Source organism: Panthera tigris, chromosome A3, assembly GCF_018350195.1.
Source record: "Panthera tigris isolate Pti1 chromosome A3, P.tigris_Pti1_mat1.1, whole genome shotgun sequence".
NCBI lineage: Eukaryota > Metazoa > Chordata > Mammalia > Carnivora > Felidae > Panthera > Panthera tigris.
Window position 1 is genome coordinate 117,545,271 of NC_056662.1, and position 26,443 is coordinate 117,571,713.

General features: G+C 49.6%; 3 protein-coding genes across 5 annotated transcripts in view; 1 reads left to right on the forward strand and 2 right to left on the reverse strand.

Moving 5' to 3' along the window:
- IFT172 (intraflagellar transport 172) overlaps positions 1-12,983 on the forward strand; it is a 33,814-nt gene extending 20,831 nt beyond the window's left edge. Inside the window, exons 22-48 of one of the 2 annotated variants that reach the window (XM_042982278.1) lie at positions 169-369; positions 597-675; positions 877-997; positions 1,154-1,298; positions 2,021-2,110; positions 2,703-2,800; positions 2,971-3,106; positions 3,192-3,308; positions 3,630-3,772; positions 4,593-4,686; positions 4,800-4,864; positions 5,060-5,240; positions 5,478-5,587; positions 5,697-5,826; positions 7,814-7,912; positions 8,080-8,189; positions 8,313-8,376; positions 8,496-8,582; positions 8,873-8,989; positions 9,826-9,936; positions 10,336-10,455; positions 10,967-11,062; positions 11,284-11,343; positions 11,428-11,526; positions 11,852-12,005; positions 12,534-12,625; positions 12,833-12,983. In XM_042982278.1, coding sequence (XP_042838212.1) covers positions 169-369; positions 597-675; positions 877-997; positions 1,154-1,298; positions 2,021-2,110; positions 2,703-2,800; positions 2,971-3,106; positions 3,192-3,308; positions 3,630-3,772; positions 4,593-4,686; positions 4,800-4,864; positions 5,060-5,240; positions 5,478-5,587; positions 5,697-5,826; positions 7,814-7,912; positions 8,080-8,189; positions 8,313-8,376; positions 8,496-8,582; positions 8,873-8,989; positions 9,826-9,936; positions 10,336-10,455; positions 10,967-11,062; positions 11,284-11,343; positions 11,428-11,526; positions 11,852-12,005; positions 12,534-12,625; positions 12,833-12,922 — 3,009 coding nt within the window. In that variant the 3' untranslated portion in view covers positions 12,923-12,983. Of the gene's footprint in view, positions 1-168; positions 418-596; positions 676-876; positions 998-1,153; positions 1,299-2,020; positions 2,111-2,702; positions 2,801-2,970; positions 3,107-3,191; positions 3,309-3,629; positions 3,773-4,592; positions 4,687-4,799; positions 4,865-5,059; positions 5,241-5,477; positions 5,588-5,696; positions 5,827-7,813; positions 7,913-8,079; positions 8,190-8,312; positions 8,377-8,495; positions 8,583-8,872; positions 8,990-9,825; positions 9,937-10,335; positions 10,456-10,966; positions 11,063-11,283; positions 11,344-11,427; positions 11,527-11,851; positions 12,006-12,533; positions 12,626-12,832 lie in introns of both variants that reach the window. The other variant, XM_007088883.3, reaches the window with a different exon arrangement.
- An 84-nt stretch (positions 12,984-13,067) lies between these two features.
- Positions 13,068-14,657, reverse strand: KRTCAP3 (keratinocyte associated protein 3). Its single transcript, XM_042982282.1, has 7 exons — positions 14,582-14,657; positions 14,257-14,441; positions 14,111-14,170; positions 13,734-13,940; positions 13,472-13,606; positions 13,274-13,386; positions 13,068-13,153 (listed from the first exon to the last, which is right to left on the reverse strand). The coding sequence occupies exons 1-6, from the start codon at positions 14,607-14,609 to the stop codon at positions 13,279-13,281; spliced, it is 723 nt and encodes a 240-aa protein (XP_042838216.1). The 5' UTR covers positions 14,610-14,657; the 3' UTR covers positions 13,068-13,153; positions 13,274-13,278.
- Positions 14,658-14,775: 118 nt separating this feature from the next.
- Positions 14,776-26,305, reverse strand: NRBP1 (nuclear receptor binding protein 1). 2 transcript variants are annotated; one of them, XM_007088884.3, is made up of 18 exons: positions 25,641-26,305; positions 21,980-22,209; positions 21,694-21,816; positions 21,402-21,503; positions 20,932-21,021; positions 20,751-20,791; positions 20,290-20,384; positions 18,708-18,791; positions 18,460-18,518; positions 18,207-18,305; positions 16,842-16,974; positions 16,555-16,660; positions 16,357-16,407; positions 16,134-16,269; positions 15,880-15,933; positions 15,733-15,796; positions 15,414-15,469; positions 14,776-15,329 (listed from the first exon to the last, which is right to left on the reverse strand). In XM_007088884.3, exons 1-18 carry the CDS (start codon positions 25,810-25,812, stop codon positions 15,225-15,227), a joined length of 1,800 nt encoding a protein of 599 aa, XP_007088946.3. In that variant the 5' UTR covers positions 25,813-26,305; the 3' UTR covers positions 14,776-15,224. The 2 variants fall into 2 exon arrangements, with proteins under 2 accessions (XP_007088946.3, XP_042838213.1); XM_042982279.1 differs by lacking the exon at positions 25,641-26,305 and adding an exon at positions 25,076-25,185.
- Between the last annotated feature and the right edge of the window lie 138 nt (positions 26,306-26,443).

Genomic DNA, 26,443 nt, shown 5'->3' on the forward strand with positions numbered 1-26,443 from the left:
AACCTCTCGTCAAGGAGGCTATAGCAACTGGAACAAGGTTGGGGCTGGAAGTTAGGACATTGGTGACCAGGAGGATTTCCGTTGTCACAGTGGGATTGTAGAAGCATGGGAAGCAGCAGGGCAGGAAGGAGGGATGTGACTCCTCTTGCCTCTCTGTCGCATGTCCAGGGGCACCCAGCCCTGGAGAAGCTGCGCCGGGGTTACTACCAGTGGCTGATGGACACTCAGCAAGAGGAGCGAGCAGGTGAACTACAGGAGAGCCAAGGGGATGGACTAGCAGCCATCAGCCTCTACCTCAAAGCTGGGCTCCCTGCCAAAGCTGCTCGACTGGTGCTGACCCGGGAGGAACTGTTAGCCAACACGGAGCTGGTAGAACATATCACTGCAGCCCTTATCAAGGGGGAACTGTATGAAAGGGTATGGCTGGCTTCCCATTCCTGTCCCTTATCTCCAGGGCCCAGTGCCCCCTCCTACCCAAGGAGTCCTGGAGTGCATAGCCCTCTGTGACTGGTTGCAGATTCTCCTCCTTTGGGGGCTGATACTTGATTCTTTGGGTGGTAGGGCTATCATTGTAGTAATGTGGTGTGTGTTACTAGGCAGGTGATCTCTTTGAGAAGATTCGAAATCCACAGCGGGCCCTGGAGTGCTACTGTAAAGGCAATGCATTCATGAAAGGTACTACCGCCACCAATCCAGTCTTCAGTGTTACTTGCTCAGACAGTCCCCTGGCACCTATTTTGTGCATCTGTTCAGGTTGACCGGCTCAGTTCTCCATTCCTCCCCTTCACCTGTTTTCCACACCCCATTTTCCTGTCTTTCTTTTCCTGAGTCCCATCCCCAGAAGTCTTAACCGAGCACACTCTCTGTCTCTGGCAGCGGTGGAGCTGGCTCGATTGGCATTCCCAGTGGAAGTGGTGCGACTGGAAGAGGCATGGGGGGATCACTTGGTGCAGCAGAAGCAGCTTGATGCAGCCATTAATCACTACATTGAAGCCAGGTAAAGGGGTGCAAGGTGATGGGGCAAGTAAGGGCACCCAGGCCTAGAAGAAGAGAGATCACAAAGTGTAGGTTGGAGTATGCTTGAGGTGTCTCCCTACCTCCATCTGTCTTCCTCTTTTCTCATACATACGTGTGCCTTTCCCAACTATGCCAGGTGCTCCATTAAAGCAATTGAGGCTGCCCTGGGTGCCCGCCAGTGGAAGAAGGCGATTTATATATTAGATCTACAGGACCAGAACACTGCGTCCAAATACTATCCCCGTGTGGCCCAGCACTACGCATCTCTGCAGGAGTATGAGGTGAGGAAGAGTCCCTTCCTTCAGCCTGAGGCAACGCAGTACAGGATTAACAAAGAGAGAACCCAGAACACGAAGTGGGGCTACCTCACCATGTCCTTCTTCCTGGGTCCCAGCCGCATCAGCCACCTGAGTGGGAAGAACGCAGTTTACTGCCCTTCCTTCATTCCATCATGACACAGACTCCTCTCCCAAATATATAAAGCTAGTGTCCAGCTCTCTTCCTATGCTAGCATGAGTGATTCTTCATGGTAACTCCTTCATAGTTACAGTGTAGAATTGCCTTACACTGCAGAAATGGGAGACCCTTTTATTTATTTTTTTTAATGTTTATTCATTTATTTTGAGAGACGGAGAGCAGGGGAGGGGCAGAAAGAGAAGAGAGAGAATTCCAAGCAGGCTCCGTGCTGGGAGCACAGAGCCGGATGCGGGGCTCATCTCACGAACCATGAGATCACAACCAGAGCTGAAATCAAGAGTTGGATGCTTAACCGACAGGCCTTTTAAGCTCCCATCTTCCCCATTCTGGTTTGGGCTAGTCTTGTTTTTTTTCAAAACAGTAGAAGGTGTGAGACCCCCATTGTCATCTTTTCTTCTCTGTTATTATACAATAGTAGTATCCCCAGCTCTCCTCCATCCCAGCTGAGGCTTGTTCTTTCCTTCCCTCGCAGGCTGCTTTAACTCTGTTGCTCTTGGCCTTTTGTGTCTGCCTCTCTCAACCACAGATTGCCGAGGAGCTCTACATCAAAGGAGACCGGACAAAAGATGCAATCGACATGTACACTCAGGCTGGCCGCTGGGAGCAAGCCCACAAGGTAGAGGGAGGGGTAGCGTTCATTAGAGAATCCCACCTCTCAGCATCTGTTGCCACTTTCTTTGGTCTCTGATCTCCTCCTCCTTCACTGGGTTCCCTGAAAGCTGAGAAAGAGTACCAGAATGAAGTCTGGAGAACCTTGATCCCTAGCCACAGGCAAAGGCAAGGATGAAGAGGCCCTTGTTCCCAAACCTGTAATTCTGAAGCGGGCATGACGGGCTCAGGAGCTGGGGCATCTGAAACACCAGTCCCCAAGCCCTGGTCACAGATACGACTTTGTTTCGCATCTGTTTCCTGAACCGGGTGGATACAGTGGGAATATGGGAATGGGGATGGATGCCCCCAGCACAGGGCATCTCTGACCCTTCTGCCTGAGCAGAATATAGTTCTTACTTTGCTCCTTATGGACTTGGAGTTCCCTGGAATGACTAGGAAAGCAACAGTAACCAAACTCCTATGGTTGTTGGGAAAGTTCAGAGTTCCTGAGAAGACTCGTTGCCCCAGAGTCCGGCTTCCCGGGCTGCTCTGCATATCCCTCTGCTTCCCTTGGAAACTGGCACCAGAGGCTACTCTGGCTCTGTGTGTCTGCACAGCTGGCGATGAAGTGCATGAGACCAGAAGACGTGTCAGTGCTGTACATCACCCAGGCTCAGGAGATGGAGAAGCAGGGCAAGTACCGTGAGGCCGAAAGGTGAGCTGCGGCCCCAGAGCGGGTGTGGGAGGAGGCTTCAGGGCTGCAGGGAGGAAGGTGTCTGAGGATAAGTGCCCTCTGCCTAGAAGGCAGTGACAGGGTCTCTTAGGAATGACTCTGGCGGCAGGAATCTGGGTCTAGGAGGCCCCAGGTGTATCTCCCGTCCCCAGGCTCTACGTGACAGTGGAAGAGCCTGATCTTGCCATCACCATGTTCAAAAAGCACAAGTTGTATGATGATATGATCCGCCTGGTAGGGAAGCACCACCCAGATCTCCTCAGTGACACACACCTCCACCTGGGCAAGGTGAGCCCTTCTCTTGTCTCTGCCCATATCTCCCCCAAACAGGCTCCATGGCCCCCTCTCTCCATCCTGACCTACCTTTCCCCAGGAGCTGGAGGCTGAAGGCCGACTGCAGGAGGCTGAGTATCACTACCTCGAGGCTCAGGAGTGGAAGGCAACAGTGAACATGTACCGCTCCAATGGGCTTTGGGAGGAGGCCTACCGGGTAAGGAGTCCAGTTCACACTAGGGATATGGCCACCCCTCTTTCCCACTCTCAGGTGACTAATTCTGAACTAGTAGTGGGTATCTTTGAAAAATGTCCACACCTATCGGCAAAATTTCACATGTAATATGAAGGGTTTGTAGACTACCTAAAACTCATCCTTGGACCCTAAGCAGGTTAACAGACCCTGAAACTTAGGCCTCTCCCTGCTGTTCTAGTAGAAATACTTGATCCTTGTCAAAGCTGAAGTCAGGTCAGAGGTGAGAAGGGAGCAGCCATGTGTCCCTGCATGGGAGGATTGCCAAGTGGCTTTGCTTCACAGGTGGCCAAGGCTCATGGAAGCACTAATGCCCACAAACACGTGGCCTATCTGTGGGCAAAGAGCCTGGGAGGAGAGTCTGCAGTTAGACTGCTTAATAAGCTGGGACTCCTGGAAGCTGCTATTGACCACGCTGCTGACAACTGGTGAGGCCCTAAGTCTTCTCTCCACTGGCCCCGTTACAGTCAGATCCTCTGTATAGACAAGAAAAGTTGTTGTATAACTGAGAAGCATTTCTAAAAACTGAGGCAAGAGCGAAGAGATCCTTGGTAGAACTTGATGGAGAGGCGAGAATGAATTAGTAGCTCTGCTCCTATTTCTTGGGGGCTCAGATGAGCGTTTGTTTAACTGTTCTAAACATGGGGCTCAGTCTCACAACCCCGAGATCAGGAGTCTCTCACTCTACTGTCTGAGCCAGCCAGGTGCCCCAGAGAGAACAGCTTTTAAAGCTAAAGGCTAAAGCACTAAGCCAGTAACTTACTTGAGGAATGGAAGTATGATTCTATTAAATGCAAAAACGCTTTTCTTAAGCAAATGTTATGGAAGACCAGTAATAATCCTGTATCAAATCAGATTGCTGAGGGTCGTCTTACTCATTCTTGAGAGACTGTTTTTCTGCTAATGAAGTTGTGGCTCCGGAGGAGGTGGTGGGAGAACGAGGAGCCCTTGCTACCCTGGCAGCTGTTGTGCTGTGAAGCTCACTCCTGTCCCCTGCCTCGTGCCGGTCCCCTGCTCCTAACATCAGCTGGTCTCGGGACACACAGGCTTTTCCAAGTGTCTTCTGATCCATGTCTTCCTTTACATTTCTCTGTGCTTCTCTATCACTTCATATGGATTACCTTTCTTCATTTGTCCTTTTTCCTCCCCCCATCCTTGCCCTTTCTGTTTTCTCTTGCCCTGTTTGTCTTCTTCTCTTATAAAATGAAGTACTGAGTAGGCAGACCTTATTTGCACCTTCCATTTCAGCTCCTTTGAATTTGCTTTTGAACTCTCTCGACTGGCCCTCAAGCACAAAACCCCTGAGATTCATCTCCGATATGCTATGTACCTGGAGGATGAGGTATGGATGTGATCCCTCTCCATTGCTTTTGACCCTGACCTCCTCCCCTCTCGTGGCTGCCTGTGATGGCAGTCTGCTTCTCATCATGTACAGCTGTCCTTCTGTCCCTACAGGGTAAATTTGAAGAGGCTGAAGCTGAATTCATCAGGGCTGGTAAACCCAAGGAAGCAGTCCTCATGTGAGTTACCCCATAAATTCTTTAATCCTGACCTCCCAGGCGCAGTCCCAGGACCTTGCATGGTCCCCTTCACCTTCCTCTGAACTGCGTACCGATAAATCTTCTATCCTCCCCTCAGTGACATGGCTGTTTGCCTCCCACTGTTGAGGCCTCAGTCCTACACTTAGCCTCTCCTGTGTCCTCATCTGGGAGCAGGTTTGTCCATAACCAGGATTGGGAGGCAGCTCAGCGTGTGGCCGAGGCCCACGATCCAGACAGCGTCGCCGAGGTGCTCGTGGGGCAGGCCCGGGGGGCCTTGGAGGAGAAGGACTTTCAGAAAGCAGAAGGGCTGCTGCTTCGGGCCCAGAGACCGGGCCTGGCCCTCAACTTTTATAAGGTGGGGCACTGGATTCAGAGCCATGAGGGAAGGGGAGAGGATGTGAGAACCCAGAGAGTACTGCACCGACCCCTGCTACTAGGAGAGATCCAGGAAGTTAGCACTGGGGAGGAAGAAGGAGACAAGAAGGAGAAGAGAGGTCCAAGGACCCAGGGATCAGTGGCCCATAGCACCTGTGTGGCAGTGGGAAGCTGTCATGCCTGCCTCTGCTTCCCTGATACCTGGAAATCTGAGCAGGAGGCTGGATTATGGAGCGATGCCCTGCGGATCTGCAAGGATTATGTGCCGGGCCAGCTGGAGGCTCTGCAGGAAGAGTATGAGCGGGAAGCTACCAAGAAGGGGGCCAGGTATGAAGGCGGGAGGCAGCAAGTGTTGGCAGGGTGGGTCACACAGTATGCACAGGATAGGCCACACTGCCTGTCCTGTTCCTGGTCATGTATATTCTCATCTCATCAGGGGTATGGAGGGGCTAGTGGAACAAGCTCGACAGTGGGAACAGGCTGGAGAGTATAGCCGTGCAGTCGACTGCTACCTCAAGGTGCGGGACTCAGGAAGCAGCAGCCTGATGGAAAAGTGCTGGATGAAGGTAAGACCTGCTACACCCTTCCTGGCCTTCCGCTTCCCGGGCCGCCCTCACACTCAGCATTCCCCCTCGGACATTCCTCTTTCTCCTTCTGTGTCTTTCGTTTTTACTCAAGCAGCAGAGATCTACTGAGTGCTTATGAGATGCTAGAGCAATGAAAGCTGTAAAAGGGGGGTTCTAAGGCAGAACCCTAATGGCCAGGAATTGGGGAAGTCAGACTAACGCGGCTCAATTGTGTATCTCAGTGAAGACTTAAAGGGTGCGATCCAAGTTGGGGTTCAGAGAAGGATGGGACCTCTGGGCTGGAGGGCTCAGGTAGGCTCTGTGAGGGAGGATGGAGGCCATGAAGAAAGCAGAGGCTCCTCCTCTACCCAGCAGCTCCTGAAGAGAAGCATCTAGCAGATTAAGTCAAACCAGTATGTTTCATCAACTCTAAAACATATATAATTGCATTTTAGTATCTTAGAAATTGGGGTACGTGTGAAGTTTTAAATGATGCATCATAGATTCAGAGTTGTGAATGGGGTGAGATTGATTCAGCTTCCTAAATAAAATTGGTGTGATGATTCTCCTGCAGAATTTCCCTCTGGTTTCTGAGGACTTGTAATTGAATAGCCCCTAGACGTTGGCGGGGGGAGGCGGGGGGAGTAGAAAGGACTGATGGTTGGTTATGCAAAATTTAGCAGATTTAACCAGCAAGTGTTTATTAAGCATCTGCTATATTTTACCCTGGAGCATTGTTTATTGGCATCTGTGCATGGCTATACCTTCTGCAAATTAGCTTCCTGGATGGGGCACGTTAAGTTTTGAAGGGTTTGGCAGGTGAAGTGAGGCATATATAGGTGGGGGAAAGACCAGGAGGATTAGCATAGACTGTAGCTAAAACTGGACTATGTACATGGAAATTAAAATCTGGTGAGGACGTCAGCATCACAGTGGAAATAGAGTAAACGTATAGAACGCTCGGATTTGTAGAATTACTGAGTTTTAGGGTTGGAAGGTGTCTCCACGATCATCTAGAGCATCACTGTCCAATAGAAATAAAATGCAAGTCACAAAGGTAAATCACACATGTAAATTTAAAATTTCCTAGTAGCCGGGGCGCCTGGGTGGCTCAGTCGGTTGAGCATCTGACTTTGGCCCAGGTCATGATCTCATGGTTTGTGGGTTCAAGCCCTGCGTCAGGCTCTGTTCCAAATGCTCAGAGCCTGTAGCCTGCTTTGGATTCTGTGTCCCCCTCTCTCTCTGCCCCTCCCCCACTCATGCTCACTCTGTCTCTCAAAAGTGAATAAAGTTTAAAAAAAAAAAATTTCCTAGTAGCCATACTCAAGTAAAAAGAAATACAAGAAAATAATTATATTTTACCTAACCAAATATATCTAAACTCATTTCAACATTAAACTCATTTCAACTCAATATTTTATTGATTGCTTATATTATTGATATTTATTTATCTCAATTTATTGAAATATTTTACATTCCTTCTTTCATACTAAGTCTTTGAAACCCAGTGTGTATTTAAGCTGATAGCACATCTAAGTTGGGACTAGCCACATGTGACTAGTGGCTTCTGTTCTGGACAATACAAATCTGGACCAACCATCACTCTTATGGGTGAAGAAACTGAGTCTTAGAAAAGCCCAGCACAAACAGTTGCAGAATTCTTTCGCTATACCTGCACCACCAAGATTCTGTTTGTGACAAAGAACTCGAGAAACCAGTTTGTCAGACATGGCAGGACTAAATGCAGTGACCTCAGACATCAAAGGGAGTATGTGACAGAGCAGGAGCTGAGAGGAACAGATAGGTCCACTGATGGTCATTTAAAGGCTCTGATGGACCGTGAGACAGGCTTTGCCCAGGAGGGTAGAAGGTGAAGGCGAGTGCTAGAGAGACCGTCGACAACTGGAAGGAAAAAACAGATCAGGCTGAGGACGCCCAGCAGTATTTGTCTCTCCTACCCATTGTCATCTTCCGTTCAACCGCTCAGGCAGCTGAACTCGCCATCAAGTTTCTGCCTCCTCAGCGCAGTCTGGAAGTAGTTCGGGCTGTGGGACCCCAGCTGACTGGAATCAGAAAGTACAGTGCAGTAAGTAGAGTGCTGGGACTGAAGAAGTAAATTCCACAGAGAGGGGTGGAACAGTACCAGCTACACCCAGGAGGGTGTGTGAGGTGGGCTCCTGGCAGTGTCCCATGCAGTTGTGCAGAAACAGAGGAGGAAGCTGGTCTCCGAGCTCCATTTTCCCCACTGTGCAGGCTGCAGAGCTCTATCTGAACTTGGACTTAGTCAAGGAAGCGATCGATGCTTTCATTGAGGGTGAGGAGTGGAACAAGGCCAAGCGTGTGGCCAAGGAGTTAGATCCCCGGTAAGCTTCTGACCCCTTCTACTGGGAAATTCTTTTACTTCCTTTTGTAAAGAGAGGAAGTTCTCATGGGAAGGATGTGCATCCCGGGACCGTGCAGTGCTAGATCTCTGCACATCTTCACAGGTACGAAGACTATGTGGACGAGCATTATAAAGAGTTCCTCAAGAACCAGGGCAAAGTGGACTCGGTGAGACTGGCAGAGAGTTAGCAAGAGGGAGAATGCGTGGAGACTCAAGAGATTCTGTCCCTCCTTTCCCCGCTCATGTCATCTGGCCTCTTAACTCTGTCTTTTCCACTGATCCCTAGCTGGTGGGTGTGGATGTGGTAGCTGCTTTGGACCTGTATGTGGAGCAGGGCCAATGGGACAAGTGCATTGAAACGGCCACCAAGCAGGTACTGCTCTTTCTCCCATCCCCAGCCCTTCTAGACATTTCCCTTGGTTCCACTTGCCCAGAGCTGTCTCTCTCTTAATTCCTCCAAAGCCCAACCCCAGAGATCCCTAACCAGCATCAGAGAGTCAGTCTTCCACACTCTTAAAACTGGGGTCAGAGGCCTAGCTGGGCCTGGCTTGCATATGCCTTGGCCTCCTAAACAAATCCACGGCCTCAAGTCACCACCCCACCCTCACTGCCTGCTCTTACTGATCCCAACTTCCCCATGCTTTTCCTCCATCCCCGGGACAGAACTACAAGATTCTGCACAAGTATGTGGCTTTGTATGCGACTCACCTGATCCGAGAGGGTGACTATGGCCAGGCACTGGCCCTGTATGTGCAGCACGGAGCCCCTGCTAACCCACAGGTACCCGCCTGCTTCTTGGGGTGAATGTTCCCCTCAAGGAAGTTGTTACCTTCTCCTCAGAACCACCCATTCCCTTAGGAATGGTCTTCTCAAAGGATTCTTTTAAGAGAGCGTCATGCCCTTGGGGCGCCTGGGTAGCTCAGTCGGTTGAGGGGTTGAGCGCCCCGACTTTGGCTCAGGTCATGATCTCACAGCTCGTGAGTTCGAGCCCCACATCGGGCTCTGTGCTGACAGCTCGGAGCCTGGAGCTCGCTTCGGATTCTGTGTCTCCCTCTCTCTCTGCCCCTAACCCACTTGCATGCGGTCTCTGTCTCTTTCAAAAATAAACATCAAAACAAACAAACAAAAAAACTTGAAAGTATCATGCCCAGAGACAGCCCCCCTTCTCCCGCCAGCCTCTTCTGAAATGTACAGCCTCGCAGGATTTACCATCTGAGGAAGCATTCAACAGCATCCTCATACTATTAGCTAATGCAGGAATAGTCTTTCAGAGATGAATCCTGGACACACCTCTGGGGCCTCATTAACTTCCTAAAGAGACTAAACATTGCTCTCCTGTCTGAGCATCCCAGCTCTCTAGAATATCAGCCCATTAACACCGTGACTGCATTCACATTCACCTGTTTGCCCACACTCAAAGCACCAATTGGTAAGAAAGTCATTTTCTTATTCTTCTTTTCTCTGAAAATGATTGACACTTTCTCCATCACTGTCCCCTAGCTCCTCGCCCGCTCCCCCCCACACACTTAAAGCCTGGTTTCCTTTTTTGGGCCCATGTGTACTTTCTCTTCTAGTTATCCCTTCTCACTCAGCTCTCCTTTCCCCATGACCTCTAGAATTTCAACATCTACAAAAGGATCTTCACGGACATGGTGAGCTCACCAGGGACCAACAGTGCTGAGGCCTATCACAACTGGGCTGATCTTCGGGATGTGCTCTTCAACTTGGTGAGGAAGTCGGGTCCACAACAGAGTGAAAAAACCACTCTGCCTGTCCCTGTCCTCACGTCTTTTATAAAACATACACCTTCAGGGGCGCCTGGGTGGCTCAGTCGGTTAAGCGACCGACTTCGGCTCAGATCATGTTCTTGCGGTCCGTGAGTTCGAGCCCTGCATCGGGGTCTGTGCTGACGGCTCAGAGCCTGGAGCCTGCTTCAGATACTGTGTCTCCCTCTCTCTCTGCTCCTCCCCCGCCCACACTCTGGCTTTCTCTCTCAAAAATAAACGTTAAAAAAATTTATAAAAAATAAATAAATAACATATACCTTTACCTTCAGATGGCCTACACTTTTGTCCAGGTGGCTCTGGCACTCCTCTGACCCAGGCTGTGCTGTCTTCCTACTCTAGTGTGAAAACCTGGTGAAGTCTAGTGAGGCAAATTCTCCAGCCCATGAGGAGTTTGAGACGATGCTGCTGATTGCTCACTACTATGCCACTCGTTCGGCAGCCCAGAGTGTCAAACAGCTGGTGAGATGGGGGTAGCGCCCAGTCTTATGGACACATCTTTAGATGTATGAAGTTGAATGAATTCAAATTCTGGATTCTCAAGCTTGATCCACTTCTTTCCTGCTTTCTCTTGTTTAAAGAAATCTTTAACCCTTGCTGAGATGGTTTTCTTCCTGACTCCTCCTTTGACCTTCTCAGGGCTCTCTACCCACACAGTTCCACCTTCATTATGCTTAAACATTCAAATCCCACAACTTCTGTGTTGATCTCTTACAATGTACACATACCTTTGGCCTACTCATGATAGTATATTATATATTTATTGTGTGTACTTGAATAATAGAAATAATCTAGGCCCAGTTCTCTTGTGCATATGAAAAAAAACTAAGACCCAGAACCGCTTGAGATCCAGACCAATTTAATACGGATTGTTGGTTTTCTGGTTCTGGTTCTGCCTTAGTTATAAGATCACTGGCCTGGTAGCTCAGTCCCTTCCATACCAGGATCATAATGCTTTGACTTTACTCTGTAGGAAACTGTGGCTGCCCAGCTTTCTGTTTCGCTCTTACGCCACACCCAGTTACTACCTGCAGACAAGGCTTTCTATGAAGCTGGCATTGCTACCAAGGTGAGCTGGGACAAGGAAGGGTGTGGCCGAGGAATTAAGGAAATCAAAAGGAAGGAAGGTAGACTATCCCGTATGCTCTGGTAGAGCAAAGCTGAGCGTGGGGCTGATGTTATGGAGGATATCGCTTTCCTGTGACTTCCCGAATTCCTCCCCCTGCATCCTGGAAAAGCAGCATCCAAGCCCAGCTGCTGGCTCCCACCTGCAACTTTCCTCTGTTGCAGGCAGTTGGCTGGGAGAACATGGCATTCATCTTCCTCAACCGCTTTCTGGATCTGACTGACGTGAGCATAAAGTTGTGCCCAGAGGGTGGGAAGTTTTGCCTGTCACAAGTTGTGTCTATCTCATGGCTGCCCACTCCTCCACAGGCAATCGAAGAAGGGACTCTGGATGCCCTTGACCACTGTGACTTTCAGGATACAGACATTCCCTTTGAGGTGCCACTCCCAGCCAAGCAGCACGTACCGGTAAGGGCACAAGATTGGAGAATGAGAGGCCTCACTGGTGTTAGGACGTTGTGAATGGAGGACACTTTATTTTGGCCCTCCTAACCTTTATAATGGCCATGAGTTAGCAACATCTTTGGGAGGGCTTCTGCCCTCACTGTTCCTCCAATGAAAGTAGAAGCAGAGAAAAAAACTAAGGTGGTGATGATCATGAACGCCATCCAAGGAGGATCATGTATGGGTAAAAAATGATGCACAGGACAGCAGCTTAGTAAAACTCGCCGCCTTCCACTTGCCTGCTGTGGAAGCTGGTGCTGAGGAGGCTGCTGCTCCCTGTCCTTCCCAGGAGGCTCAGAGAGAAGAGGTTCGAGACTGGGTACTCACAGTCTCAATGGACCAGCGGCTGGAGCAGGTTCTGCCTCGGGATGAGCGCGGTGCCTATGAGGCTTCCCTGGTGGCGGCAAGCACTGGAGTTCGGGCACTACCCTGCCTCATTACAGGTACAGAACCCTACAGCACCCAACGTTCTGTGGTGGGTGGAAAGGAGGGGCAAACAGCAGGTTCAAGAAAGTGTTTTCCCAGACTCTGTGCTGACAGGTCAGAGCCTGGAGCCTGCTTTGGATTCTTTGTCTCCCTCTCTCTGTCCCTCCCCTGCTCGTGCTCTGTCTCTTTCTGTCTTTCAAAGAATGAATAAATGTTAAAGAAAATAATAAAAAATAAAAAAAAATCTTACTGTGATTCAGTAAAGGAGGCAGAACTTTTTTTTTTCCTTTGAGAGAGAGTATGCACAGGGGAGAGGAGCAGAGGGAGAGGGAGAAAGAGAATCTTAAGCAGGCTCCATGGCCAGCATGGAGCCTGACATGGGGCTCGACCCCATGACCCTTAAATCATGACCTGGACCAAAATCAAGAGTCAGATGCTCAACCAATTGAGCCAGCCAGGTGCCATGAACATTCTACTTCCTGCTCCTAAATTGTTCTTTGTTTTCCCCCTCAAATGCCAGTTCATCTTTTTTTCTTCCCCCACAGGATACCCCATTCTGAGGAACAAAATTGAATTTAAGCGGCCAGGGAAGGCAGCTAACAAGGACAACTGGAATAAGTTCCTTATGGCGATCAAGGTTAGAGAGGGAGACTTGAAGGGTCGGGGCAGGGAGAATAGCACTGAAGGAAAATAAGAAACCACTAAAAGGGTGGGTGGGAATGTCAACAAGGCAGGTGCAACCCTGAACTCTGCTCCCCATACTAAGATAGGGTTGATTTTCCTTATAGAAGGAATGCTTTTTCTTAGCACTGAGTTCCTCTCCTGTTCTTCTGTTTGTCCACAGACCTCCCACAGCCCAGTGTGCCAGGATGTGCTGAAATTCATTAGTCAGTGGTGTGGAGGGTTACCTAGCACCAGCTTTTCCTTTCAGTAACTGATAGAATTCAGGGAAGAGTTATTGGGTTCTCTCCCTCATTAAAGACTTGTAGATAACAGACCAAACCATTGTGTTCTTCGATCAAGGTCATCCCCAATATCAGCCCATTGCCCTTTAACCCCCAAAAGGAACCATAATCAAGTAGAAGAAAAGAGTTATTTTATTATAACTGTTTATGTCATCCTGGGGAGGTGGAAAACCTTGTGTACTGAACCTCTGGATCAGCACCTGTTCCGCAGAAGGGAGAACCTGGGTCAGAGGGCAAGCAGCCTGGCAGGGGACATGACCCAGTTCTAAGAGTGGTTCCCTGCCTCCACGCCTTCCCAGGCCACAGTCTCCATAGATTACCTGTCCTAAGCCCAGCTTTTCTGTGATGCCTGGATTTCTTGATTTTGATCCAGTAGCTGTTCATTTTCCTGTCTTTTACACTTAGGAAGTTCAAGCTCTGTCAGTTGCTCCAGCTATAAGGGAGGATGGAGTTAGTACTCTTGCCCTGAATTACAGGCAGTCTGTTTTGAATGAGCCCTTCCTGTTCTTCTTCCTTACCTGCTCCTGAAGCCCTTCCTTCCTGCAGGGCCCAACCCCACGTAAGGTGAGTGCAGCCACACAGCAGTAACCAGATAGAGCAGCCTCTCCTGCAGACATGACCAAAGAAGGGATCCAGAGAGCCAAGGCTGTATCCTAAAAGGTGAAGAGGGAGGGTGGGGAACTGAGAGGGAGCAGGGCAGGAGTGGCAAGTAGGGGTGGTTGAAAAGGCAGGACCAAGGCCCTGTAGACTGCAAAAAGGCTGAAAAAAACACGCACTCACATAGATTCTTGTAGGGTCAAACGGGCAGTCAGTGCGTCCAGACCCTTTGTCCATCGGTAGCAAAGGATCCAGCAGCCCTGGATGGCAGTCAGCAATAAGACGGCGGCCACCGTTGGCCACAGTGAGTGACACAGCAAGGAGGATGCCCAGGGAGCAGGCAGCAGACAAGAGGAGGTTCACCAGAGCTAGTGCCAGGAGAGCCCAGTGCTGGCAGGGGCAGAAGATCAGGGTGAGCAGCCGTGAGTGGCGGACTCTCCCACTGCTAAGACACCTTGGTTTCTCTATTTGAGGCTCCTCCTCCCACCTGAAGGTGAAGCTGAGTCAGGTCCTCATTTCCCTGACTCAAGACCTCATGAAAGCTCCAAAAATCCCCTCACCAGTCTTGGGCGCAGAAGGTTCCTGGATGCCAAGAGGGCCACAAGTCCCACGGAAACACTCTGGAAGATACAATGCCTGAGGCCCGCGCCTCTCTCCGCCCCGCCCCCTCCCTCACAGCCGCGGCCCCGCCCCCCGCCGCGCTCACCAGCAGCCCCGAGCCCACGGAGATGACATTGGCCGTGGTGTACTCCGGGGTGACGGCGCCGCGGGGATTGGCCACGTGTCGCAGGACGGTGCCGTGCAGCACGGCCCCCAGGAGCAGGTTCACGTGGCCCACCAGGATCAGCGCCAGGCCCACGCGCATAAGCCGCCGGGGGCCGCGGGCCGCGTCTGCAAAGCACGGGGGAGGGGCAGGCCTGAGCTGGGAAAGGAACCGGAGGGCCCCTCGTGGCCGCCCCGTGAACGGGGGGGGGAGCTGTAGGAAGGGTCGTCGGCGGACGCAGAGGAACGAGACCGGGGCCGGAAGTTACCGAATCTGCAGAGGCGGCAGCACCTCATCTCGGCCCTCCTCGCCCCGCCGCAGGGCAGCTCTACCTGGCCCTGGCCCCTCCCTCGCTCTCCCCACCAGTTCCGCCCGGCTGCCACCTGGAGGCCCAACCCCACGCCCCGGGCGGGGCTCCGAGCTCGCTCCCCCTAGCGGGGAAGGCGCACACACACACGACGCTTGTAGCAAAAAGTAGACTTTTATTACAGCAGCAACTGAGGCGAATCGAATGGCCCCCCAGGGCCACCACTGCAGCACCACCCTTCTCTCCCGCCCCGTCCGCCCCAGCGGGATTGTAGAATTCAGCTCCCCCAGTGCCCGTGGGCCTCCTTCCACACAGGCTGGGCGGGAGCCGGCAGATCAGCTACTAGCCCCCAACTAGAAGGCGGCTGCTGAGAAGGCCCAGGCCCACGTCTGTGCAAAACAAGTAAACAAAGTGCAGAGGGGAGGAAGAGGGTTTGGGAAGGGGGAGGGTGATGCTCAGAACCAGGGAGCCCCAAAGCCCTCCTGAATAATAAAGGAGAGAAGGGGCTTCACAGGGTAATACTGACTGGGGGGAAGGGGCAGAAAGGCTGTTGCACATCTAGCGACGGCCACAGCTCTGATCAGGGGCCTGGCCCGAGTGAGCTCTAAGAGGAGACGGTGACAGCGGCTGAGTTGAGGGTGCTGTTCCTGGCAAAATTGAACTTGTTCAGGGTCTCCTCTAGCAGAGAAGTCAGTCGGCTCTGGTCAGCCTGGGAGAGAAGAGCTCGGTGAGACAGGGCGAGAGAGGAGAGAAGAATGGAGGCAACCAGAGCAGCTGAAGGCAGAAACCTCACCTCGCTAATGAAGCCCAGCTGCACCAGCTCAGCTGCCAACTCAGGGATGTTCTCATCTGACAGAGAAACGGGAGAGGGTGAGCACAGTGTGGGAGCAAGGGGCCCAGAGCCCTTCCAACAGCCCCAGTTGGGTTACCCCAGCTGGGAAAGAACACCACAAGCAATGGTGTCAGATCCACCCTCTAGTATTAGGAGCTATTTAAAATATTCGTTCTGTGCGCCCATGTGTTACTGCCCTGTAACCTTCCCCACCCCCACGAAGGTTTCTCACAGATGAGGCTCACAGACTCTCATCGTCTGAGGGAAAGAAGACACTCACTTGGCATCAGGTCACAGCTCAGGTGCCGGTTCAGTTTGTCCTCCAGCTTCAGAAGAAGCGTCAGCTGAAAAACAGGACCGTCAAAAAATGAGGCTCCTCTTCACCTCCTGCCCACCAGCCCTATGCAGCCCTGGCCCTGAGCCTTACATGGTGTTTGACTCCCTCCTCCACTGACTCGATGTTGCACTGCATCAGCACCACCTAGAGAGAGGGCACAGAGAGGGTCCCTATAGTAGACACCAGTCAATAAAAAGCCCCCAACAGCTGGAAGGCTTTCCAGTCCACAGGACAAGACTGCTAAGACAGAAACATTCTTTTCTCTAAAGGACAAAGCCTTATTTGACATGTCCTCTCTCCCTTCTACCATGACCATGGAGACATCCACACCCACAAAGCCCCACCTTGCGGGTCTCCACCTCAGCTGGTTCAGGTGTTGGAGTCTTGACAGAGGGGGGCACAACAGGTGATGTCACCTCCTCCTGCTGTGGCTGCTGGGGCCTAGGTAGCCCAAAGGCTGTCAGAGGGTAGATCCCATTCCTGGAGGGAGATCAGACAGGTCACATGGACTCTGTGAATGCCCCAGGACAGCCACCCCCGCTTCCTCAAGCAAGCCTTTCCTCTCACCTGACATCTTCAAGGAATTTATCCAATTCCAGAGCTGGTGACTGAGAGTACCTGCAAGAGAAAAGAGAGAAAGCAGGTGAAAGGAAGGAAATAAGCAAAATAGCAGATTCAACAATTACCAAAGAATGGACAGTTGACAACCCTCAGGGTTGTAGTGACCAATCTGTCCCTTTCAGACCCTCTCAGTTAGTTACTCACAAAGTCTGAACTGGTTCTCTTCCTGGTCCTGCAGGGATTTCAGCCAGTACAGCACTGGTATCCATGTTTTTGGTGATCTCCTCCAGAGCATTCTCTGGGATCATGTCTGGAGGGCATAAAGTAATGGGAAGTTATAGAAGGATAGTCAGATTAATGTCATAGAAAGGCACAGGGGTCCCGGGGGGATAAAGAATTCTTTTGGAAGTGGAAGAGAAAAGAGCATGCTCGTGATGGTTATTAAGGCTCCAGATGGGAAGAAAATTCCTAGCAGAGCCAAGGGGACTCACGCTGGTGTCCCACAATGCAGTGGGCAGCAAGGAGTTTGAGCGAGGGCACTTCAAACAGTGCTGGGTGGAACAGAAGTTCTCTGGCTGTTGGTCTGCGAGCAGGCTCAGAATGCAGGCACTTTTGAATGAACTCCTAGAAAAAGGAACAAGGTAGTAGAACAGACATCTGGCAACCAGTCCACTGTGTTCATCTTTATCTCACTCACTATACTTAGCACAGACTTTGTACATACTAGGTGGTTTGCACGGACTAAGGGGGCAAACTATTAAATGTATATGAAAGGGCTTTGAAAACTCTAAGGTATTAACATGAAAGCTACTGTTCACTGTTTTTTTGGTTTTAATTATTTTTCTGTTCCCCAACCACAAACTTCTTTTACTATTCAAACTTATGAATTCTTTTCCCTTATTTTCTACTTCTCTGCTTTATTAGCCCACACGCTCCTCTTCAACTCTCACCAAAGTTACCTTCTCTGTTGTGATCAACAATATTCACCATCTTTTTATTTCCCAGCCCTACAATTTCCTTATCTCCTATATTTATTAAATTCATTAATCATTTATTAAATTCCTTTATTTCCCAACCCTACAATTTCCTTTGTCTCCTATAATCATCTATTAAATTCACTGGTTTTCCCCAAGCCTCACCCCTACTTCCCACCTCCTGTAGGTCCTATGACAATTAACCTGCTTTTCCTACTTAGAAACTTAAAAGCCAGCAAGGTCATATACCTAATCTGTTACTTGAATGCCCCAACCTAACGCTGAACTAGAAATTCAATCCACACTAGCCTCAGGACTTCACACTAGTCTTCCTGTCACACTATCTAATAATTTACAAACTATCCTTCTTTGGACGTTCCCGTCCAACCTCTACTTACTATACTCCATCTACTGATTCATAACTTTATACCCTTTAAATCTTAGCTTGTTTTTTTAGGGCACTTTCCCTATCTAAAACTATATAAATATAAAACCCCAGATGATGGATTTAATTAAAACTGATCAATGTGTTTAAAAATATCAAGATGGTTGCCTGAAGAACATATACCAATTACCTGAGGTAACCATAAGTTAACTTCTAGGCAGATACACCTAAATTAACACATGACCTTTACCACACAACCTTTACCCCCAATGCTACCCATCTTAAACCCCTAAACTGTGTGTGTATGTGTGTGTGTGTGTGTATACAAAAAACAAAGTAGGCACCACCTAGGGAAATATTCACTGCTTTTGCCTGTCCTTTCTGCTTTCTGTTCTCTTGTTCTTAGAAAAAAAAATATTACCAGTAAATAAAATGGAATAAAAACGTCAAGACGTTTCAAAGTCTGTTAAGGAGGGAGTGATCCAGAAGATTCTTACCCTCTGTAATGGGTCTTCTAGAAGCTGGATGGCACTGCTGATAGCTTCTTGTGGCACATATGAGGACTCTCCATTGCCCTGAATCTCCAGCACTGCCATCTGCAGCGAGGGGGAACAGAGAAGACAAGTAGAAACTTCAGAACTTCAGCGTTCCAGAATCACTCCCTCAAGAACTTACTTGTCATCCCTCCATCTCCCCCTTCTGTCTTCTGATTTGATCCCTTTCCATCACCACTGCTTGTGGTTTCCTCACCTCCAGTGCACACATGCCAAAGGAGTAGATGTCTACTGCCGTTGTCACATTAGTGACTTCTAGGGAAAACAGAGAAGGTTCTGGTGAATCAAAGGATGGGGGTAGGGAGTGGCAGAAATACCTTTTAAAAACTTTTTGTATGCCAGCAGAGAAGGACTGGAAGTTTGTTATATTACCTCTATGCCTCAGGTTATAAGGTGGGAAACCTGGGGAACAGGGTGAGGGCAGAGAAAACTGAGGTGCCTTACCTCCGTACTCTGGTGCAAAGAAGTGTAGATTCTTCTGCTCTTCCCGACAAGTCTTCACATGATTGTTGATAGTGTCAGGAGCCACTGGGAGTAGGGGAGATACCCACAATCTGACCACCATCAACAAAGCATAGTCTCACTCCAGAGAGAGGTCCCCAAAAGCCAAATTCTCTCCTGAAGTCTCTAACCCTCAAGGCGCAAAACTGTCCCTTTCCCATCATGAACCACAGACTAAACATGAATACCACCTACTTCGCCTTTCTCAGGTCTATCGCTTCTCATTTAAAGTCCTGAATTCTGAACCAACGAACACTCCACACTAAACTAACAAGTATATAGGGGAAGCTGGCGAAGGAGCAATAAAGGCTAAAGTAACACTTTTGCTTGTGACCTGTTCACCTTCCCCAAAGCTCAGGAATATCTAATCCCTGAACACATGAATATGTTTGGTCTAGTTCTTTCAGCCACCCTGCAAAATAGCATAAAGACCCAGACAGTTCTTCCTTATCTGCAACAATTACAGACCTTGGATACAGAAACTTGGATAAAGAAGAATAAGAAGAATTAACATACAACCAACTAGACAACCTCCTTCTTCCCCACCTCTGCTGACTGAAACTCAAAAACAGCTCATAGTTGAACCAATACCCTTGAATCAGTCTCACTTTTGATCTACCAAAATTTTAGACTCCTGCTCTACTCCCTTATTCTTCAACATTGCTGTCACAGGGCTGAACGAGGAACCAGGGCCGGGCCCAGTTTGGACTCACTCAGGTCATAAACAATGACTACAAATCACAGAGAGTCTGGGAGCACAGTATGATTCAGGGAACCAGCCTGATGATGAAGGGGAATAAGAATCCAGGACATAAGTGGCCAGCCAGGCAGAATCCACAGGAAACAAGCAAGTTATGGAAGGGCAAGCAGGTGGAGGGCTGGTAGGGAGAAGCCAAGCAGGCAAAAGTAGGCAGGGGAGATAGGCAACAGGGCTTGCTCCCACGACTGCATGCACTGGGCAGCCGCAAAGGGGAGCAGAGGGAGCACAAACAGAGCCCCAAGTGGGGCAACAGGGAGCTCTCACCATTAGCAAAAATCCTATGAAAGACTGTTGGGAACAGAGCAGCCCGTAAGCGGGAGGGAGGAAAACAGAGAAAAGTTGTGAGCGATGGAGCAGCCAAGCCCCAGACAAATGGACACACAAACCGCACACAGACACGGCACACAGAAATGTTATACACTGCACACAGATACACGGCAAATGAAAGCACTCACAGCAGGCACAGCCTGGAACCTCCTTTGGTAGGGTCTGGCCCCAGGGGCTCAAGTCAGATCTTAGACCCATCTCTTGCCCTTTCCCAACCTATCAAGATCTCTAAATTAACCCACTTCCCTCCAAAAAGGTCTTAGACCCTGCCCCCTAATTGACTGGCCTCTCCCTGTGAATTACCCCTAGCAAAGTCCTAACTCTTACCACCAGCCCACACCTCAGAATTTTGCCCTATTCTCCCCACTCCTTTCATCTTACCCCCATGGTTCCCAAACTCCCGAGGCTCCCCTGCCCAGAACCTCTCCCTCCCCTCACCAGAGCCAATCTTGATGAGTCCGTTGTGCTGGATGAAGATGGTGTCACAGGTCAGGTTCCCATGGATGATGGGGGGGTCACAGGAGTGCAGGTAGCTGTGGGGGCACTGGGCTGTTAGAGGGGCCACTGGGAAATTAAGGGCAGGGGGAACCCAAGGGTTAAGAGGAGCAAGGGCCTGGTCTCCTGCTGGTCACCACAAAGATAATCCCCACACTCTGAATCTCCATTATGCCTGATGAGTTAAATAGCCAGATAAGCAGTGGAAGAAAGAGGTGGGAGATATTTCGTGGTTAGGGCACTAGGATAGACCCTTTAAAAGACCATAGGGGCCTAATCTTGAAAGTATATGACTCAAAAAAAGTGGGCAGAGGCAGAAAAGAACAGCAGAGTAGTGCCCTAAAATCTGTTTGGAGGAACTAAATCAGGAAATAGGGGAAAAACACTAACCAGATCCTACTTACCTAAGGGCAGAGAGGATTTGCGTGCACCAGCGTTTCCAAGCCTGGAACAGTTTGATCAAAGGGTCAGCAGTAATTCCCTCTCTTAACCCTCCAAGCAGTTCCCCTGATTAGCTTCATAATTAATATAATCTTTTTAAAACCCCCAAACCGGCCTAAAGCTTTGTCTGCTCTCCCTCCATACCTTTTCATTCATAGTCTTGTGGTTCTTTTTGGTCTTCTTCAGAAATTGCTTAAGACTCCCAGATGACATGTATTCTGTGATAAAAATGACCTGGAGAGGCAAAGCACTCAAATAAGGCCTTACAGTAGAAATGATCCCCTATGTGGTGACATAGACACCATTGGAAGCTGGGTGGTGGTGGCTATTGTTTTAAGTTTCCCTCCTACGGTTGTTGGTACCACTTCCTTAGATTTAACAAGACAAAGAAAACTATGAACAATTAGAACTATGGGAAGGAAACAAAAGTTCGCTCATTTCTGCCCCTTCTGTAACAAGACAAAAGACACGGTTTGTAGGCAATGTCCTACTCTCATCTCCCTAACAGCTAATTCCAGTTTTGTTTCAAAACTACCTTGTTTTCATGTCTAAATGTAAAAAGAACAATAAATGTAGCTAGACTCTCTGCAGTAAACTCAAGAAAAAGTTCTTACCCTGGCCTTGTTCTCTTTAATGTCAGCCCAATACTTGTGAAACTTAACAATGTTGAGATGTTCCAACTGAATCAGATTATCAAACACAGCGCGGACCTTTTCCTGAAAGCAGGGGAGACAGTCAGATGACAGGGTTCATAAATCACTGTAATCCTGAAAAGGCATTCCTATCCCTCCCCAGAAATGATCTAACCCCAACGTACTCTCCTCCTCAGCAGCTTCCCGCCACCAATCCCTCTTTGACACGTGCATTGTCACATCCTCCAGGCTACATCCTTTCAGCACTACCTACCTCCTGCAGCTTGTAGTTCTTGCGCTCGGAGAACTGGACCTCATTCCACACAACCTCTACACCCTCCTCTGTATCCATGGCCAGGTATGCACTGTCAATACCTGGTACATTCCGCTGATTCACCTGAGAATTCAAATGAAAAGGAATAATTAAAGTTTCCTTATAAGTCCTCCGTTTTAATACTCCACATATCTGTTAAAGTTTGGGCTGCCCTCTGAGACTTTCCCCTTCCACTTCTCACCTCTCAGAATTCACTCCCACAAGAATGACACTACCACCACCTTACCTCTTCTCGCCTCTTCTGCCAGCGTCCACATGGTGACTCTTCCAAGATCTCAGACTCATCTTCACTTTCTTCTTCTTCCTCTGGGGAAGCAGCTGAGGTTGTGGAGGTCACAGGAGGTGACACTGACGTCAGGCCAGGAGCTGATGATGAGGATTCTACCTTGGGGTCTGAGCCACTGCTGACTACTGTCTGGGACTCCCCTTCCGACATGCTGGAACGAACACTCAGGCCTGCATTGGTTGGGGCAAAGTTGGAGGGAGAAGGTAGAGTGGGTCAGGATACATCTATAAAGATTTAATCCTAATAACCTCATCTGGGGTTAAAAAGAAAATAAAACAGGTTTCTTTTAAATCCAAAATCAAATTAATCCTGTCTGAAAAATGAAACATTAACTATTCTCTTAATCTAGAGAAGAGAAAGTATCTTTTTTTTTTTAATATTTTGTTTTTTAAAACTTACTTATTTTGAGAGAGAGAGAGAGAGAGAGAGAGAGAGAACGTGCGTGTGCAAACACGAGCTGGGGAGGGGCAGAGAGAGAGGGAAAGAGAGTCTCAAGCAGGCTCCATACTGTCAGCTCGGATCCTGACATGAGGCTTGAATTCACAAACTGTGAGATCATGACCTGAGCCAAAATCAAGAGTTGGATGCTTAACCAACAAGAGCCACCCAGGTGCCCCTAGAGAAGGGAAGCTATCTTGGTTGAAGATGACCCACCCAAGAATGGCCAACCTAAGATTTAGGACAATGAAACCCCCCTCCTTGGTAAAGTCCAAATGAACAAATGAACCCCCCAAAATCAGGGACACCATTCCTTCTCAGCAATACTCACCCAATAGCCTTCCCTTTGAATCCTTACCTGCCCCTATTTCCACTATGTTCAAGAACTAACCTACATGGGCCCTGTTCAGAACAGATGACTCCAGACCCCAAAATGTTCTACTGATTTAGCCCTAAATCAGTGCTGGACCTGTAGCACTCTCACCCAATTTATCTAGCTGAAACTCTCAGCTAATTTGTATCACTAGAACTAATTCTGGCATTCACTATCCAGCTCTTCTATACACAGATCAAGTCTGCCAGTCCATGCTGAGGCTACCCTTGGGCCAGGTGACTGGCAGTGATTAGTGACTTCATCCCTGATGACTTCACCTTCCCTGTGATGTGAGCGTGCAAATGGGTATTGGTTAGCAACATTTTTTTTTCATTCACTCATTCAACAAATGTTTATTAAGCACTTACCATATGTCACATGTACTGAGCTAGGTACTTGAGATATAATAGTGAATAAAATAAATAAGATGCCCACATTCATGGAACCACAAATTAAAAACAGATCTAGGGGGCACCTGAGTAGCTCAGTTGGTTAAGTGTCCAACTTCAGCTCAGGTCATGATCTCACAGCTCGTGGATTTGAGCCCCACGTTGGACTCTGTGCTGACAGCTCGGAGCCTGGAGCCTGCTTCAGATTCTGTGTCTCCCTCTCTCTCTCTGTTCCTCCCCCACTCAAGCTCTCTCTCTCTCAAAAATAAATAAAAATTTAAAAAATTAAAAAAAAAAAAAAAACAACAGATCTAGGACTTTAAGCTTCCAGCTTTCATTTCATTCACATGGCTCAAAGGCTCCACCCTCTGAGGTACTAGATCTGACAGAGATTTTCCCTCAAGTACAAATAACTCAAGATAACAGCCGTTACAGGAAAAAGTACTATATAACATTTTTTTCAAGGCACATGACTATTTGGAAGAAAAAAATTCTCAAAAGTTAAACATCACTAACATGTTCAGATAGTCACAGGACAGTCACTGAATGTTATGCCATGTGTCTAAAAACAAAGGGCGGGAAGGAGTTGAAACCTGTGTGTGCTGGGCTCAAGGGGGTGTTCCAGTAAGAAGTGACATCCTGGAAAGTAGATTTGCTCCTCTAAGTCAGTTCAGAATACAGAAGCCTCTGAAAAGCCCTTATTTTACAGCTCTTGGATACCCACTTCTGCCCATCTCTGCTCTCAACCTATACTATGTTTAACCTGAATCAGGAGATTCTTATTAGATGACATTCTAGTCAATACCAGAGGACAACAAAGCACAAGAGAAAATCTGGCAAGATATTCTTTCCTGTTATTTTTTTTTTTTTAATGTTTATTTATTTTGAGAGAGAGAGAAAGAAGAGCATAAGCAGGGGAAGGGGAGGGAGAAAGAGAATCCCAAGCAGGCTCCACACTGTCAGCGCGGAGTCCAACCTGGGGCTCAAACTCAGGAACCGTGAGATCATGTATGACCTGAGCCAAAATCAAGAGTCAGTTGCTTAACCAACTGAACCACTCAGGTACTCCTTTCCCTGTTATTTTCTAGGACCTGCCTATCAATAGATTTTATTCAACCAGCCAAGAAAGCTACTACCTGTATGTCTTAGTAATCTACCAGAAAACAAGTTAGAGATTGTTTTCCTTTTTGTTCCCCTGAAAAGTAGCTAAGAAAATGGTAATAAAGTTCATATGGATTACTCTCTAGAGCAGCTACATTTATAGGACGCATCTTGAATCTGAACAGCTAAGTATAATTTCCAGCTAGATTACAATAGGAAATGCCAGTGAAGTTCTAATACAGGAAGCCTATATAGCCAATGGGCTCTAAGGAAATTTCTGGACCCAGGCACAGAGAGTAGAGCACCACAAGAGAAGCCAAACCTTTACCAGTCATAGGCATGTCCTTGGAATGTGCTTGTCTTCTCCCTTCCCAATCTTTCCCCAGCAGGCAAAATGAAGATAATGCCCAAAATCCCCCAGCACTTCCCCTACTGATGAAGAGATCTTTGCTGGGAGTTTTGCCTCAGGGTCGTTCAGAGGTTTAAGAGATCACAGAAGGAAAAGGCCATGTACGCCCCTAAAAGAGAACCTCCTCGCCACCTCCAGCCACCCGAGAAATATAGTGTGTTCACTTCAGAGCAAGTTGGGTAGATCGTCGCGCAAAGTTTCTCCCCGAGACTTTCATTTACTGGGCTGCAGTCCCTCTGCATTTCAACTCCTCAGCAAAAGCTCTCGGGCCACAGGCCTCTAGGCTGCCCGCACCCGGTTCAGACCAAAGGGCCTCTGGGACCTACAGGAGTGTCCCGTCAGACATCAAGCAAGCGCAGGAGACGGCTTCACGCTCCAACAGGTCGCCCAGCCCGCTGTCCGCAAGGGAGAGGGGGCAGTCCCGCAGGCCCCGGAGCCAGCGGCGGCCACCTCATCAAAGGCCAGCCCCGCGGCGCCGTCAGGGGCGCAGGCCACGCCCCCGCGCAGTCGGCGCGCCGGCCTCAGCCAGCAGGCGCGGCCCCGACGCTGCGCTTCCGCAGGCCGCGGGGCCCGCCACCGCCGCCCCCGCCCCCGCCCCCGCCGCCGGCCCCGCCTCTCGTCAGCCCCAGTTCGACACGAACGCTAGGGCCTCGCGCCCCGCGCCGGCAGAATTCCGGGTCGCCGCCACTCAGGGCAGGCTGGGAGGGCCGGGCAGGGGCCGTGGGGCCGAGGTGGTCCCTCGGCTCCCGCGGGCCGGGCCTGGGCCGCCGACCGAGCAGGGCCGCCTCCAGACACCCGCCGGCCGGGGTCCCAGCGCCCTGCGCCGCGGAGGCCGACCCTTCCGCCTTCTCGCCGAACCCCTCCCTCCCGCTCATTCCCCTCGGTGCTCACCTCCCGACTCCGCTCCCCGCAGCCTGTGCTTCAGCTCCAGCTCGGATTCGGGGCCGCGGACCAGAGAGACTCCCTCACAGCTGCGCTCCGCAGCGCAACCGAACTGCGGGCCCCGCCCTCGCGGCGTCCCGACCAACAGATGGGCGGTGCCGCACTGCCGTTGGGTTGCCATTGGATAAGGCGGTCACGATGGGCGGTGCCCTGGGGAGACGGTCGCTCGCAGGGAGTCTTCAACACGGTCTCCTCCTCTTCACCGTGTCCGGCCGAGACCTCTTGGAGGCTTCGGTGTGTTGGATCTCAACTGGGGGTGGTCTTTCTGTCCACCCCTCCGTCCAGTCCAGGTGCCTCCGATGATTCTGCTAGGCGAAAGGCCGGCCTTCCCTCTCTTCTTGAAGGCGCCATGACAGTTCTAGCCCGACTAAGAGACAAAAGGAGAGAGAGACGTAGCCTCAATCTGAGGAGCGCCCACCCACTTTCATTATTTGGGGGTAGGACTGCGCAGGACATCAGTTCTTCAGAAAGCGTAAAAAATTCCCTGAACACATTCTAAAAATTAATAGTTAACGTTTCGTGATTGCATAGCACTGGTATTTGCCCAAACTTTGCAAGAGGTTTTCACAGATAACTCCTTTGATCCTCCTAAGAAATTGAAATTACTAATGTCAATGCTAGATGACAAAAAACAAAAAAACAAAAAAAATCTGAATCAGAGGCATAAACTATTTATTAAAAGTTGATAAGGGCCAGATCTAGCATCCCTAAACAGGAAGATTTATCAAAGACTTACTTGAAAAGATGTTTGG

Coding starts and splice junctions, on each gene's coding strand:
- NRBP1 (XM_007088884.3), bottom strand. CDS start 25,812: ATGGCAACCCAACGGCAGTGCGGCACCGCCCATCTGTTGGTCGGGACG. Junction 20,385..20,750: donor CAAATCCTCTCTGCCCTTAG/GTAAGTAGGATC, acceptor GTGCCCCCACAG/CTACCTGCACTCCTGTGACC. Junction 15,797..15,879: donor AGGAGGGAGTCAAACACCAT/GTAAGGCTCAGG, acceptor CCTGTTTTTCAG/CTGACGCTTCTTCTGAAGCT.
- KRTCAP3 (XM_042982282.1), bottom strand. CDS start 14,609: ATGAGGTGCTGCCGCCTCTGCAGATTCG. Junction 14,171..14,256: donor CCGTGGGCTCGGGGCTGCTG/GTGAGCGCGGCG, acceptor TGTATCTTCCAG/AGTGTTTCCGTGGGACTTGT. Junction 13,387..13,471: donor AGGAAGGGCTTCAGGAGCAG/GTAAGGAAGAAG, acceptor CCTCCCTTATAG/CTGGAGCAACTGACAGAGCT.